The sequence below is a fragment of the Alosa sapidissima genome, chromosome 21 (genome assembly GCF_018492685.1).
Source record: "Alosa sapidissima isolate fAloSap1 chromosome 21, fAloSap1.pri, whole genome shotgun sequence".
In the NCBI taxonomy this organism is placed as follows: domain Eukaryota; kingdom Metazoa; phylum Chordata; class Actinopteri; order Clupeiformes; family Clupeidae; genus Alosa; species Alosa sapidissima.
In genome coordinates this window covers 18,732,659-18,749,313 of record NC_055977.1, presented here as the reverse complement: position 1 = coordinate 18,749,313, position 16,655 = coordinate 18,732,659, and the positions used below count along the sequence as shown (strand labels likewise).

Here is a 16,655-nt window from a genome sequence, read left to right as displayed (position 1 = left end):
CAGTGTTATGGAATATGACTTATCAAGTCTCAGTTCATAGCCGGGTGAACACCGAGTAAACAAAGCCTAGCTAGATGGCTACGATTTTCATACAGTAATATCAAAGATTGCTCCTTCTCAGCTCTGGTAATATTCTATTCACAAAATACAACCAATAGTACGGTTATGTTAAATCTTACTTGTGAAAAGTAAATCCCCCGAGTATGGTCCGCCGATTTGAGAAGGAACATGCTGCACAGTGCTGTCATCTTGTGTCTTCTGCTGCAACGCAACGAGGAGTATGACCGGTCTAAGATGGCGGCCGCATTTCTTGTTTCCAGCAGCCAATGCGGCGTCTATGTATATTATGTCTATGCTCTGGTCTGGCTCGTCTGGTAAGGCAACGCTGCAGAGGGTTAGCATGTAATGTGAGCATGCGCGTGTGGCCACTTCCGTTGACCTGGGAAGGGATTGGGCATGATCATAGCGCGCATATTTCTGACAAAGTTACTGCAGAGTTTATTGATAATAGCCTAATGGTTATGGAAGTACACTTTACTTAACTTAACAGTTCATCGAACACACTTCTATCTTCCTTCTTTTGGGGTAAGACATACTGAACTTCTAGCCTTTTGCGAAGTGTTGCCTGTGTTTTTGATAACGTTATCCAAGTGGCGTTCACTGAACGGCTCAGGCTATAGTTAACCTTTCCACATGTGAATTCATGCATGTTAAAAGTTATTTGGGATTATTTAATGTAGACTCATTAAATGCCATCGTGGGATTTTTAGAACGCATTTATCCGAATAATGTTCAGTTATTCAATTCAATGATCGTTCGTGTAACCTAACGTCTGCTTTTATGCTCAATCAAGAGACCCCTTGCCAGGTCTGGTACTGTTGTTTATGTTGTTTATATATAAACTTTGTTTGTATATGAACAGTAATATAAACGCTAACGCGTTTACTTTCCTCAATCATTTAATTCACAGGAAGAATCACGGCGTGATTAGACGTCCGCGACCCAACAAGTTACAGCATTATGAAGTCATGTTTACTAGGGCTGCACTATTTGGGGAAATATTGTTGCGAATTTTCTGAGAGATGTTGCGATTTGATTTGCGATATGATTGCGAAATTATATTTCATTAAATTTCATTTGGATTTGGTAACAGACAGACCTTTTACCCACTTCTGCCTTTTCTGGCCATTGACTGGTAGGGGAACTTCCTGTGGCAGATGTAAGATGTGAACTGACAAGACAGTAAAAGAAAGATTGTCTAGGACATCGTTTCCCAACCTTGGGGTCGGGACCCCAAATAGGGTCGCCTGAAATTCAAATGGGGTCGGCTGAGATACTGGGTATAAGTATAAGTATATATACTCTTTTGATCCCGTGAGGGAAATTTGGTCTCTGCATTTATCCCAATCCGTGAATTAGTGAAAACGCACACAGCACACAGTGTACACACAGTGAGGCGAAGCACACACTAATCCCGGCGCAGTGAGCTGCCTGCATCAACAGCGGCGCTCAGGGAGCAGTGAGGGGTTAGGTGCCTTGCTCAAGGGCACTTCAGCCGTGCCTACTGGTCGGGGTTCGAACTGGCAACCCTCCGGTTACAGGTCCGAAGTGCTAACCAGTAGGCCCCTAATCTTACAATTATATCTTACAATTGACTAGTACATTACTCTTTGGTCAAGAAGTGTCTGCTAAATGTAATGTAATTACATAAAAACTATATATTAATAACCCTATGATATCCAAGTTAATGAACTGATCCTTCATTACAATATAGCTAAGTAAAAATAAAGTTAGACATATGAATGTTTGATTGACGGCATAATGTTTGATCAATGTTCAAAACAAAGTAGCAAAACAACCAGGCGTGCAAGGACATTTGGGGAAAATCAAAGTATCGTTTTTGTCTGGATGTTATAGAAGATATGATTTTCTCTTGCAACATGTGAATGATTGGGGTCGCCAACGTTTTGTGACATCAAAATAGGGTCACCTGCCAAAAAAGGTTGGGAACCCCTGGTCTAGGAGCTGACAGTTCTCATAAAATGTCACCACGTTGCTCTGACAGATGATTATATTATATCTAGGGTTGCAAAGGGGTGGAACATTCCATGAATCCAGGAAAGTTCATCTGTGGAATTTTGGTAATAGTCCAGTTGGAAACCCTCATGGAATTAACGTTAAAGGAAATTATGAGAATTAATGTGAATTTATTGGAATTGACTGGAAATTTGGGGTAGGGCTGAACCTAACGATTATTTTGGTAGTCGACAATGTTTTCCCTGCTTCCTATGGTCGCAGCTCCAATTCTGGGTTCTAGTGCATGTTTTACATCACCTGCTCAAGTCACTACACCCAACAAATGTGTTAAAAATCCATTAATTGTTTACACAGATTATCCTCTTTAGAATGGATGAGCTTCAGCGGTGTGTGGAAGCGGCAGTGCTGGAGAACAGCGAAGTAAAACAGCGGAAAGACCACAATGCACAGACAGCCAAATGGATCACTCAGAGGGAGAAAACACTTCATCGTTCCCGCTTTCTTTATGAAAGTGTGCATGGGTGAGTCTCTATAGTCTCTGTTGCATTCTCATCCTTAATGTTGCATCCTCATCTTTAATGTCTTCACATAGGATTCAAGGCTTCAAGGATCCCCCGCCCCTAATGAATATAAATAAATAGCAAAACAAATTAAAGATGGGTAAAACAGTGAATAACAGCAGTGTTTAGGGTACTTAAAGTCCATAAGTGCAGGGTGTCCGGAGCAGCCTATGGTCAGCTTGTTGAATTCAGTGCTGGAGACGCATCTCATTCACTTTACATGGGCTTACGTCATCCATTGTTCAACTTTTGCTGCACCAACGGACAGGATCGGGACAACCCACCGGCATGCAGTAATGTAACGCAAGCGTATGAATCTAGGGATAGATAATGCTCTCCACTCCACACCAGTACAAGGATGTGAGAATGGTAGGACACAGACCAGTCTGCTTCAACTTCCTCAAGAAGTGGGGCCTGGTGGGCTTTATTTACAAGGCATGTTGTGTTGTAGCTCCATTCCAGATCATTTGAGATGTGCATCAGCAGAGTATACTGTAGGTGGCTCAGGACACATCCTTGTGGGGCGCCGGTGTTGAGGATGATGATGTGGATCCTGACAGATTGTTGGTCTGTTTGTTAGAAAGTCTAAGATCCAGGTGCAGAGTGTTGTGGTTAGTCCAAGTACTGACAATTTGGTCACCAGTGTTTGGGGGATGATTATAGAGTCCAGAAAGATTTGTCTGACATAATAGTTCCTCTTTAGTCCCCAACGAAAGTTTACACTCGTTATCATTTAACAATAGAACCTACTTATGTTGTTCTTAAACTGGAGTTGTCCTTTATTCTAAAAAAGATAGAGTAGCAGGGGGACATTACACGATCTTGTGTGTTTGCAGCAATCTGTTGGAGATATTTTAGTAATACTTTTCAGAGACACTTGGTGGAATTCCCCAGTGATTATCAAGGCTGTCTCTGGATCATAGACTGTATAAAATAGCTCTGGATACATGATTTCTATGTTGCTGATCGTCTTGTGTAGTTTTTCGGTGTTTTTTCATGATTCAAAGGATGCATTCATGGTTTCATGAGTTTTAATATTACTGCATTTATTATAAGCGTCTCAAGGTTATTACATATCTTGAGCAGACCAGACCAACTGCCAGAGGGGTGGGGTGCGGGAAAGTACTGTAGATACCAGGAGAAGACATCCTCTCATTAGATGGTCAAGGGAGAGGTGATGTCATCAGCTGGTGGAGACAAGTACCAGGTGGACTCTGTCTGCTATGAAGTAAACAAGATAAGAAAGCCCTTCTTACTACCAACTGGAAAGAACCAGAAAAACCCAAGGCTACACAGTTCTGCATATATTTTTATGCATGATAGGAAGATGGTTTCCACCAATATAATTGACAGTTCCCATTGGGGAATGGTGCGAGAAGGGGGCAGTTCTCGAGGGCCAAGGGGTATAAAAGATAGGCCACAACCATCTATAGGTCAGGTCTCATCTGGGGCCGCCAGCTGATGACATCTCATCTTCGCCCTATTGCTTGACGGTTGGTGTGGACATTGTTTGGGCTGTGCTATCACTGCAATACGGTGAATGAAGATCAACAGTCTTCAGAGATCTCCTGTCTGCATTGTCTCCTTCGGACACCTTGTTCCAGAAGTGCTAATTAGTATATAGTTTAGTGTTAATTGTTAATTGGATTTTGAAGTGGACATTTTCCACGACAGTTTCTTAAGTGCTTGGTCTGTATGGACTTGTGCCAGAATAATAATATAATACATTTTATTTGTAACACACTTTACATTTGCAAGAAACCTCAAAGTGCTACATTAAAACTAAATAAAACAATACAAAAAAACGAAAAAATAAGAGAAACGACAAAAACGTCAACGACAAAAGCGTCTGCTAAATACCATAACCATAAACGGCAGTAGCCATCAAAGTAAAAAAGGTCAATATAAAAGCAGATGTCAAAATGCTCTACTAAAAATAAAAGTTTAGTCCCCTTTTAAAACTGTCTGTAGACTGTGGGGCCCTCAGGGTGTCTGGGAGGGCATTCCAGAGGCGAGGGACAGCGGGGCAGAAGGCTCCCATCACCCATTGTCCTTAATTTGGCCCTGGGGCCTGTGGAGGCGGGTTAGTGGGCTGAGTAGCTCTTTGAAGTAGAGGGGAGTATTTCCATGGATGCACTGGTGAGTGAGAAGGGAGACCTTGTACCGGTAATCTATTCTAGCGGTGACAGGAAGCCAGTGCAGTGAGTGAAGGATAAGGGGTGATGTGTTCATATTTCCACACTCTTACCAGGATGCTTGCAGCAGAGTTCTGGATGTATTGCAGCCTTTGAAGGCCTTTGCTAGGGATCCCAATGAGAAGTGTGTTGCAATAATCCAGTCTGCAGGAGACAACGGCCGCAGCAGCTCTTAACTCCCTTTGCAACAGCTGTAAACTCCCTGAAATTATTCAACCATTTGTGTGGCTTTCTGATCATATTCTGTGCTGCAAACTAAAAAACATCAACAGCAGAATCTTGTAGACCAAGTACTACATATGTCCCGTAAACACAATTATAGGTGTTCACGTATTTCATCTAAATTCTGGCTAAACAACGACTATCACAGACAGCAGCAAAGATGACTTATGAGATACACTTGCAAGAGGGGTGCCAGTGTGGTCAAAATTACTCCCAAGACAACTGGTGTGAGATTCTCAATACCGGGAGACTGTTACCCACAGCAAATGTCAAGTAACAATCCCACACATCTCTGGGTGAAGCCAGTTATTATACCCTTAACACACATCCACGGAAAATCACAAGATGCCACATTACCAGTGATCATCTAACCAGCTGGTATTTAACAGAAATAATGATGTTTACAAGAACCTCTCAACCTAAGCCATGCCCCGTGGGGTCACCATCAGATACCTTACATTCCTACAGAGGGGGTTTCAGATGACACAGGGGTAGTGCTGGGCGGTATACCAGTTCACGCTGTATACCGGTGTATATTTTTGTTATGATATGAATTTTTAATATACCGCCATACCGGTGTATTTGATTACACAACGTTTGGAACGCTGCGCCGCGTGACAGTGTTTCAGATGGGACTTTTTTTTTCACACGCACGCATGGTGCGACTGCGAGGCATTGTAAAGAATATATATTGTTCTTTAAGTATAACAGGGAATAAGTTATAAGCTGTAGATGTTGACCACAGTCAGGTGGACAGCAGACAAAGTGATTTGATGGTAGGGGCTGAGAGAGACAGGCTCATGCTGAAAAGTCAATTTTTCCCCTCCCCCTTTGTGTGACATTGTAAAAATGTTTCCATATAGCCTAGACTTGTTATTTAACCAGTTATGTGTGAAACATTATAATAGTATTCTTTAAAGGAGAATTCCAGTGATTTTTTTTTTTTTTTTTCACATATAACTCTATTTCTTGTGGTCACCGAGTACTGTCGGTATGAAAAAGAAAAAAAATCTATCTGTTCTACCTAGCTTTGAGTAACAATTTTATCATCAAAATTCTATAGCTGATGTTTTTGGTAAGGTCCCACCATTTAAGGGTTTTAGAATATCTTACTAGCAGAGATTTTAAAAAACATATTTAAGTTTCTATAACACACAATGCTCTGGTCATTAAATAGCCTTAGTTGCTGAAATGGCCTTAAATTAAACAAACAAACAAACAAACCTAGCTCGAGTTACTGCAGCTAGAGCTGCAAGATGGCTACAGTGCTGTGCTACACTCTGGGTGCATGTTCATTAGCCTCCATTGAGTTTTTGCTTTCCAGGTTGTGGAAATAGATGGTTTGAAACTGTAAAACGATTGTGGATTATGTGAGTAATGTGACTGTAGATTTCATACGCAGTCTGGCAACTTGGCGTGGGACGTCAGAAAAACAAACAAAACTGGATCTGTGTAAAACGGCTAGCCTACTCATAAAATAGTTTGAGTCGTTTAAATTGCACGAGTTTCCTTGAAAATATGGGAGAGAAAATGTGAGTGCTGGCTGGTAGACTATATGAGAAATGGTGTCTCCCATATCAGTTTGTTTTGATAGCAATTTAGAACAATGAATATAGCAGCTCATTTGTGTTCTACTTACAGGTCTGTGCTGGAGTGTGAGGCGGTGTGGAAGGGCTTCTACAAAAAGATGGCTATTGAGTACCGAGACTCAGATTCTGAGAATGAAGATTCAGGCCATAGGGAACAGACCCCTGTCATACAGATAGCGGATGCTGATATGGGTGATGGTGATGAGGAGAATCATGACGATGAAAACTTCCTGGATTGTGGTAAAATATTTTTTTTGTTTCACAGTCATTTTAATACTTTTGTAGAATTCAAGGGTTAATCTGCACCTTCACATTCAATAGTCTTTAAAATAACAGGCAATGTGCAGTCTGGTGTGTCCTGCATTCAACTGAATAGATTGGAAAAGCAAAGCCAAAGACTATCTTGCCCACTAATTCAACCAGATGTATTTAGTGCTGTGCGACATTGTGATTTCCTATACTCTGTCATCTATTTTGTTGTCACGATTCACACTATTTACTGCTGAGAGTTGTTTAAATGAATCCTGCCGAATTGTATGAGTATCATTTCTCCAACCAAGATAAAGTTCTGATGTTCTGATGGCAGGCCAGACAGTTTGCCGCCAGGGGGGTATTCCAGAAAGCAGGTTTACTGGCTTAACTGGGTATGTTAACCCAGAGTCAGCGGTAAACCTGGGATTTCAGTTCCAGAAAGCTCAAAAATGATCAGGCTATGTAAGTAACTATGGTTACATAGGCTCTGAACTTAACCTGGTAGGGGGTAAGTTTTGTTCAGATTATGTTCGGTTATTTTAGTGCATGTTCAATCAGGCCGCTATTTTTACACTTGTCACGCAATGGCGTTTCATTTTGACGAAGGTCCGATTGACAAAGAAGCACAAAATCATGTAATATTCATCCGTGCAATTCACCGTGAGAGGGCGATAAGACCACGACATCACATGATAGCCTATCCATTCTTTTCCAAACGAGTTTTTCCAAGAGCGCTAGAGTTTTTCAGCTGAATCCTAAATATAGGCTACTTGAAAAGCATTCTCCATCCCTACATTACGCATGGTGGATTAGAATAGAATAAAATAAATCTTTAATGTAGGCTAGCTAGCCTACACCATATGGACATTTGTGTTTGGCTCACCAGACAGATGGACAAACAACATCTCAGACACATTGAAGATCTAGGCTAATTAAAACGAGTACAGTACAAAAAATGGGAAACAGCCTATAGAAAATTAATAAATAAGTTTAAATATAGCTGTACAGCTCAGCCGGGTATGCATATTGTCACTAAGTTTGGTTAAGAATGCTGATGGCATTTTGGATAAAATATTTTTTTTAATAGGCTACACACGCTCTCCGACTGGGAGTTTTTGTAGTGTTGGAGACGCAGAGCATATCGGCAAGCTGTCGGTCGGTGCGTAAAGTTTGCCTTGCGCTAAAGCAGTTCCTGCGCAACTTCATTCGTTTTCCTGGACACAAACCCACGAGGATCATTAAAGTGTAGTTTCACCAACTGGCAGGTCAGCATCACTTATTAAATTTTCCAAATGTGCACCGAAATGTGTCCAATAGGCTACCCATGCCTTCCGACATTCACCCTTCCGATGATGGAGCGCAAAAGTTTAACTTGGCCCACAGCTGCAGGACCTGCGTTAAATAGAAAATTACATTTGGGATTCTCAAAGAATTCTATGGCCCACTCAATCTGTGACAACTAGGCTAGTTTAAGAAAGCATCATTCAAAGCAGTCAATACAATACGTGATGTCCAGTGAATTATTTAATTGTTCTTTTGACATTAAATAGGCTATCTTAAACATACACATTTACACGGTCAGTTAGGCTATTCTCTGCCAAGCAAGGTCTCGGACGCAGGCGCTTAAGTATTGCTCTTTTTTTGTTATTACAGTTCTCTCCTCCTCGTAAGCCTCGACTACTCCGCCTCTAAAAAATACGGTGCTCAATTCCTTTTGCCGGTTTCACTCATGGTTTCGACTCTCAATAGATGATGCCTTTATAAGTTCGCCGTGAACGCGCACAACTCTAGGTTATCTAACACAGGGTTGATTGAACTAACTGGTAACCGGTGTTTTGGAACCGACTGCTCGGGTTTAGTCGCCACAGATTCAGACAAACCAGAGGTTAAGTTTTATCTCAGTGTTTGTTAAACCTCCTTTCTGGAATACCCCTCAGGTGAGGTGTGAAACACCAATGATCATAGAATGGTTTTTGGGGGTAAGCCAATCGAAAACCATCCCAGCCAAAGGTGTGAGGTTAACTCAATTATCATATACATAGGACAAAAGCCTATCTGTGTAGAAGCCAGATTAATTTGCATTGAGACCCGCATATAATGACTTGAGTTGGTAACTTTTAGTAGTTCACGCAGATAGGACGAAGTAGTTGACCCAGACAGGATGAAGGAGAGAGAACTCCTGAGAATATGCCGAGGGCAGGCATAGGTTGAACCTTTGTGAACTTTTGTGAACCTTTCTACCATTTTACACTGGGATAAACCACTTTGCTGTATCAGTCCGAAGAAGAGAAAATCTTTTCTATTTTTTCTTACAGAGTTGTTATTTAAACTAGATGACAAAATATGACCGCCGCCCAGTCCAGCACATGTTTTTCACAAAAATAAGTCACGCTGAAAGGCATATATAATTCTAACTGTCTCACTGAATTGCATTATGCACACTCAATTCTCACTGGTATCTGCTAGACAACAAGTACCAAAACATGATTAGTTCATAGATTTCACATGTAAAATACATTTTATACAACCCCACCCCCATCTTGCCTGTTCATAATTGAGAAATTCTTGAATTGTGTGCATGTGTGCGTGTACATGTTTATGTTTATGTGTGTGTGGGTGGGTGGGTGTGTGTGCGTGCATGTGCTTGTGTGTTTGCCTGTTTATGTGCCTGTGTGTGTGCATGTGCATGCATATATGTCTACTGTGTGAGTATGTGTCATACGTAGGATTACTGTGAATGTATGTGTGTGCGTGTGTATCTGTTTATGCACATGTGTGCATATGGAATGGGTTTACATGACCCCTGGAGGCAAACATATGCAAAAAATTAGTCATCATACGGTTCTCAAGATATTCACAGAAAACTGTGTCTGCCCTACCCTCCTTTCGGGGGGTCCAGTCCAGCGGGGGGGCTACAGATCAAAACGAAAAATGATGGTTCCATGCTATCCATGTGGGGTTACATACCCACCAAGTTTCGTGTTCCCCGGTCTTTCAGTGTCCCGGGAAACCTTGTTGGTGTACGGTCACTAAATGTACACATAAATTATTTTATTGTAAGGCCCCCCATGAACAAAAGTCCACGAAACTTGGCATGCATTCGGAGGGTGTCATAATGATCCTACACTTTCAATTTCGTGCAGTTTTGACCATGTCAGCCAGAGATATTGTGATGAAAACACCTAATGTTTTGCTTTTTAAATTTTAACTAGGTGGCGCTATACATGAAATAAGTGGTAATGGGATAGGTTGACATGCCCCCTTAAGACCAACATACAAAAAAAAGGTGGACCTCCTAGGCCCTACGGTTCTCGAGAAATTCACAGAAAACTGTCTCCGGCCACCTACAGGCCAGTTGGTGTATAGTAACATAAATTAATTTATTGTGTGGCCCCCCATGAACGGAATTCCACGAAACTTGGCGTGCATTCAGAGGGTGTCATAATGATCCTACACTTCCAATTTTGTGCAGTTTTGACTATGTTAGGTCACAGATACCTGCGATTACAACACCTCATTTTTACTTTTTTGTGTTTAACTAGGTGGCGCTATACATGAAATGAGTGGTTATGGAATGGGTTGACATGGCCCTTTGAGATCAACATACAAAAAAAAAAATGGTCCTCCTAAACCCTACGGTTCTCGAGATATTCACAGAAAACTGTGTCTGCCCTACCCTCCTTTCGGGGGGTCCAGTCCAGCGGTGGGGCTACAGATCAAAACGAAAAACGATGGTTCCATGCTATCCATGTGGGGTTACATGCCCACCAAGTTTCGTGTACCCCGGTCTTACAGTGTCCCGGGAATCCTTGACTGAATTTTGGACATGCGAAAAAAAAAAAATCTGACTAAACCTATATGACCGCCGCTTTGCTGCGCAGCAGTCATAATAAGTGCCATTAGCCATTATTATTGTAGCCACCTGCAATTAGTTTTTGTCCTAACATGTAGATTTCCTGTATTGCGTGTGCATAAATGACCTATTTATGATATATAGTCAGTGTGTTGTGAAGTGTTAAATTGTAGCCCTTTCTCATTTTCTCATCTCTCTTCATTGGCTTGCTGTAGCTGTTAGATCCTAGATAATCTAGCAGCTAGATAAATCCTCCACTAGCCTATAGGACCGCCAATGCGCCATCCTATTTAAAAACTATGATTCAAGTCTATCGACCACTTCAGGCCTGTGATGAGAGGCTGTGGTCTCTGCCTGTCCTATCCTATGTTTTTAGGAACAGTGAGAGGGAGAGGGAAAAGGCAAATGTAGAAATTGCATGGATAAAGACAGATGGCAAGAGGACAAAAAGATTAATAGCTGAAAACCTATATAGAGAGAGAAAAAGAGGAGAAGCTGGTGCCCTCTGAGTTAACACACTCTTTCCATCTGGGCAAAGGTGTACTCGCCGATCCTTGTGCCACATTCTAGTCAATGAATGGAAAGCACTATCACTCATCCGTGGTTACCTGTTCTCTTTGCATTCAGATGAATCTGACACAAGTCCAGCTGCTGTGAAAATGGAACAGAGCATGGTAAGTAAACATTTAACTGCATACATACTCACACATTTAACCAGGTTCTGTTTTTCAACGGCTAACATACCACTGTCTCCATCCATAACTGTAGCTGGAAAATGGTGCAGAGGCAATGCTGGAGTCCTTCTGGTCTGTTAAGAATGAGCCACAGCTTAGCAAACAGTCTATGAACAGTGCCAACCTAACCCCAACACACACGTTGATGGCATGCGCACACCGAGGGCTAAGTCCGCAAGCCCCTGCCTTGGCTCAAAGCACCCCTGTGCCCTCAGCGGTGCATGAGAGCCCCACCTCGCCTCTGCCAGCCTCCACTCATGGCAGCCCATCTGCCAAAACCAAAATGGAGGCTAATGCCAGCTTCATTACATCCAAGTTGAAAGACTTTGTCCGGTCCAGGTCAGATGGTCCTCAAAAGCCCAAGTCGAATGCTACCAATCATAGTCCCAGTAAGACCAGTAAATCTTCAACACCCAGCAGCAATCACAAAACGCCGACATCCAGTCCTACCCCTGCGACAGAGAACTCTGCACCTAAAACATCTAGCAAAACTCGCTTAAAAAATACAGCCAGAAAACAGACGTCCATAAGAAGCTTCACCCAGGTAACCGCCAAGCCTAGCGTCACGAAACCCAACAAGTCTACCTCTGAAAATTCGGAATCTGGAATGTCCAGTGAAAAGCATGGACCAGGTGCTACAAAACAGCAGGTGCTTGCCTCAACCGCTGAAAAAGTTTCAAAGTCGAAATCTGATCCGAAAAATCTCACAGCCGGTAAAACGCCCAAAACTGTTAGCGCCACTACCGGATCCCAGTCAGCCTCCCCTGTTTCCACAAATCCAAAAGTGAACACTCCGAGTAACACTCTAGCTCCCAATGAAACCCGGAATTCTAGCATCAGCAGGACACACACATCCTCCCCCAACACCAGTGCAGCTGGAAAACCACCCAGCTCGACCAGGGAAGCTGCCAACACAGGCAACACAGCGTCCAAATCTCTGATGTCCAGCTCTTCTACACCCGCAAACCAACAACAGAACTCTCCTAATTCAACTCAACAGAGCAAACAGAAAAGATCAACCTACACACCAAAAACTGTTAGAGATGTTTGGGGAAGCGGTATGGCCTCTTTTTTTTTTTCTTTTCTGAAGAATTCTGTGCCCTTTCTCCCAGTAGCCACCTGTTTGTACTATTCTGACGGATTTATGTCAGATATGAGTCAGCAAGTTATAGAATGCCTTTTGTTGTAGGCAGCATTTGAACTGATATGGCAACCTATACAAGTCATCAAACAGATTGCATTTTATATCCTGCTTATATGACATACTTTTGTTAATATTTAATATGCATGAATATGCAATTATGATGTTGCAGCTTCAGAATAACAGGCTAGTATTAAGGTATAAACTTTATTAATGCATATCTTTTATAGACTGTGAAGATTCTTCAGAGGATGAAGCCACCAAGACGAGCAACACTGTGTCAAAATCTCAGAAGTCCAACTCTCAGTCCACTGCACCTACCAAGCAACAGCAGCAGCCCCTGCAGAACTCCGCTCCACAGACCAACCAACAGGGAAACCCACCAAGACCGGTCACCCTGACATGGGCAAGACGTAAGACCTCCCGTTGCCAGTCTGTAAAATTCCCAGCCCTCTGTCCCAGTATAGCGTTTTGCTGTTACAATATTTTAACATACATCAGTTGCATAACATGATTACAATACAATTGTTTATCTCGGTTATTTCTGGGAAAATATATTGTCCGACAAAAATGGTTATTATGACAGGACCCATATTGCATATTGATCTGATAAAACCATATCGGTCTACGTCCAATGACAAAAATGTAAATGGTGCATTAGTGGCCAGTGTATATATGTGTTTATGTATATATGGGTCATTCTATAATTGGGGGTACATTTCACATCTCCATGATAAAGATTATCAAAAAATAAATCTTTTTGGAATCAATTTTGAACAATTATGCTAATAAAACAACCTTTCACCAATAACAATGCTTTATATTTATTTTAGACCCAATTTATCCACAAAATATTAACTAAATGACTTCTACATCCCATATTATTGACTGTCTCCGACCACAGATTCATGCTTTCAACTTGACTAAAAGTGATGTTATCAAGTCTAATGATCTATTTTTTGGAGATTAATTTACTAACTGTTATAACATCAGTTATATACAAAGTATATTTTCTGTATTATGCAAGATTTAAGTTTAAAAAACAAAAAAACACAAACATTTTTGTCCGTCTCAAAGTTCTTGTCAACTCTGTTATAAAACCGCTTAAAATCCACACAGACTTTGAATATGAAATAGACGCCTACACAGAGGGATGTCAATTCCTCTGACAGGAAACTTTGGAAAGGCAGTGAGATGTTAAGTTTCTCTCATTAATTTGAACAAAATGTTGAGGATACACCAACAGTAGATTAATTATTTGTCAACTCTGTTATTGGATTATTGGAGTGAAACTAAAAAACAATAATATGATTAAAATCCATGAAAAATCTGGTTTTATACATATCATGTGGTAACTAGTTTGAGGTTAGGATGTGGAGCTAAGTCACAAAATCTGTCAACTGTGTTCAATAGCCATTAATGAGAGTGTCAACTCTGTTTAAGTTTTTGCTCTTAAAATGATGACTAAATATGTTTTTTTAATGTATCACATTTGCTAAATATATATAATTTACAGAGTTTGTCTCTAACAGAGCTGAAGTCTTACAGCTTTAAAATCAGCAAATACTTGTCATGTTAACTTTGAACTGTGCTCAGAGAGAGAGAGAGAGAGAGAGAGAGAGAGAGAAAGAAATATGTTCTCCCTAAAGAAAAACAGGGGCCGTAATTATACATACATACATAGCTTACATAGGCAGTGTTGTAGAACTGTTTGGATGTACATACATACAATATTGCAAACAACTCATCTATATTATATTTTATCATGTCTGCTCGCGGACAACTTGGGATAGCTTGCGGACCACACTTTGAGAAACACTGCCATAGAGGCAGGCAGATTTTTATGTTTAAAGGCCAGTTATTTCATGGATCCAGGATACTATGCATCCTGATAAATTTCCCTTGGACTTTGGAATTAAAATAGCCCCACATCATCACACACCATTCACCATATCTAGAGATTGGCATGGTTTTATTTCATTGAGAAATTATCTTATGGAATTACCCCATGCCAATCGTGAGATATGGTGACGGGTATGTGATGATGTGGGCCTATTTTATTTAAATTTCCAAAAGATTATTTTTTTTTATTCCTCTTTTTGGTCAACTTTAGCACGTGTATGTGCAGGGTAAACTTCTGATTTCAACTGTAGATATAGATATATGCATTTGACTTGTTTGCGGTTAATGAGCACACACACAATAGGAGCAGTGAGCACACGCACACATGCGCGCACACACACACACACACACACACACACACACACACACACACACACACACACACACAGCAGTGGGCAGCCATTGCTCCAGCACCTGAATGGATCTGGCTTTATTGAACTTTTTCAATGGAGCCCCTAAAGGATCATGTGCAAATGTTGCTTTTACTTACTTACTTTTATCTATTTTTTTTTTTTATTATTATTATTTTATTTTTGTATATTTTTCTTGTTGTTGCCATGCACTTCTTGCTATGTATTGCCCTTTTAACTACTTGTTTCTCAACTATCTCTCAAACCAAAGTTGCATACCTTCTATGTTAACATCAGAGAACAAGATGAAATAGTCTGTTCATTCCATATCTCTGTCGCTCTGTCTGTAGCATCAGCCAAGAATGCGCTACAGCAGCCGGTGAAGGAGCTAAAGGTGGACATGAAGGTGATGGGCAGGCAGAGGACGAAGACCTGGAAGGAGGGCACTCTCGCAGAGATCAGGACCACAGGTAGGAGCACCTGCCACAAATAAAACACACATACTGGACACAGTTTGATCATGTGTTGCTCTTGGAAGTCAAGTCGTTAGATGTGGGTTTCCCAGTCCTACTCTGCATGATGCCCATCTGTCTTGGCTCTTCTTAGCTGCCTGTGGTGTTATTTGTTCAAAATGGCATATTTAGTTTATAAAATACCATATTAAGTTGAACTATATTAGCATTATAATTACTGGTGTGCTTGGGGAGGCTGTATGCACATTTTACTGCATTTGGAATTGATGTACTCTTCCTCCCTGAAGTGCTTTAAGCCCGTACTGTTTTTTTCCCCTCTTATATTAGATGGTGGTCTCAAATACAAAGTAAGCTTTGAACAGAAGAAGATGTTGCTGTCGGGGCATCATGTGGCATTTCATACTCCACCGATGTTGGCCCAGCTCAAAGTCGGCGCCCGTGTGGCAGCCCGCTACCGCGAGGGGAATCAGTCCTGGGTCATGTCTGCTGTTGTAATAGAGCTTCCTGACCGCAAGAATCGCATGAGGTAGTGAAATCAGACATGCACTTTCCAAGAAAATCCAAACCTATCAAGATTGAGCCCAACCTTTTTGAGCAATTCTTCATTAGAGTTCTTTTTTGTCTGTATGTCACTTCTTACAGGTTCCTGGTATTCTATGATGACGGTAATGTTGGTTACGTAACCCTCCCGGATATGCACCTCATCTACAAACCATGTAAGTGATTTACATGTGATTGTCCCTGCAGTGACTGGTTAATCGCTGTTGCGTATAGAAGTTCTATATACCGGTAAATAAACTGACATTGCCATTGCAGTGGACAATGTGTGGGAGGACATAGAAGATCCAGAGGTGAGGCACGTAGTACAAGAGTTCCTGCAGCAGAGCCACGTCCCCACCATCCTGGTGCTGCGGGAGGGGGAAGAGCTGCAGGTCCGGCGCGAGGGAAAGTGGCAGGAGGCAACCATCATCGAGGTCGATTGTAGCCTGGTGAAAATCACCTTTAAGGTGTGTGTCTGTGTGTGTGTGTCTGTCTGTGTCTGTGTTGTTCATTGTCTGTTCATAGGGTGAACAGAGTTCTCCATCACTTTTAGGGCTTCCAGATATAACCTCCGGAGTATATGCGGAGGTTTGTCAAACGGAGGTCCTACACTTCGGATGATTCAGATATGATGCTAACCTGCGGACCTTATACTGACCTTATACGGACTTATGTGTGAACGACATACACACACATTACAGAATCTCCGTGTGGTTTTCGAGTGAGGGGTGGGGGCTTGTAGAGTTCACAAGAGGCGAGATATGACTCAGAATATATGCGGCCGCTGTCACAGCTGCTGTTTGTTTA

The 16,655-nt window shown here is 41.6% G+C and overlaps 1 protein-coding gene across 9 annotated transcripts in view; it reads left to right on the top strand.

The window, feature by feature from the left end:
- Positions 1 to 16,655, top strand: part of LOC121695709 (histone-lysine N-methyltransferase SETDB1-B-like) — a 40,232-nt gene that overhangs the window by 10,457 nt on the left and 13,120 nt on the right. For 2 of the 9 annotated variants that reach the window (XM_042076779.1, XM_042076780.1), the window contains exons 2-10: positions 2,392 to 2,558; positions 6,656 to 6,843; positions 11,336 to 11,382; positions 11,477 to 12,500; positions 12,814 to 12,996; positions 15,186 to 15,305; positions 15,636 to 15,834; positions 15,951 to 16,024; positions 16,125 to 16,315. In XM_042076779.1, the coding sequence (XP_041932713.1) occupies positions 2,407 to 2,558; positions 6,656 to 6,843; positions 11,336 to 11,382; positions 11,477 to 12,500; positions 12,814 to 12,996; positions 15,186 to 15,305; positions 15,636 to 15,834; positions 15,951 to 16,024; positions 16,125 to 16,315 (2,178 nt within the window). In that variant the 5' untranslated portion in view covers positions 2,392 to 2,406. Of the gene's footprint in view, positions 1 to 391; positions 586 to 1,199; positions 1,341 to 2,379; positions 2,559 to 6,655; positions 6,844 to 11,335; positions 11,383 to 11,476; positions 12,501 to 12,813; positions 12,997 to 15,185; positions 15,306 to 15,635; positions 15,835 to 15,950; positions 16,025 to 16,124; positions 16,316 to 16,655 lie in introns of those variants that run through there. The other 7 variants (XM_042076782.1, XM_042076783.1, XM_042076781.1 and 4 more) reach the window with 6 other exon arrangements.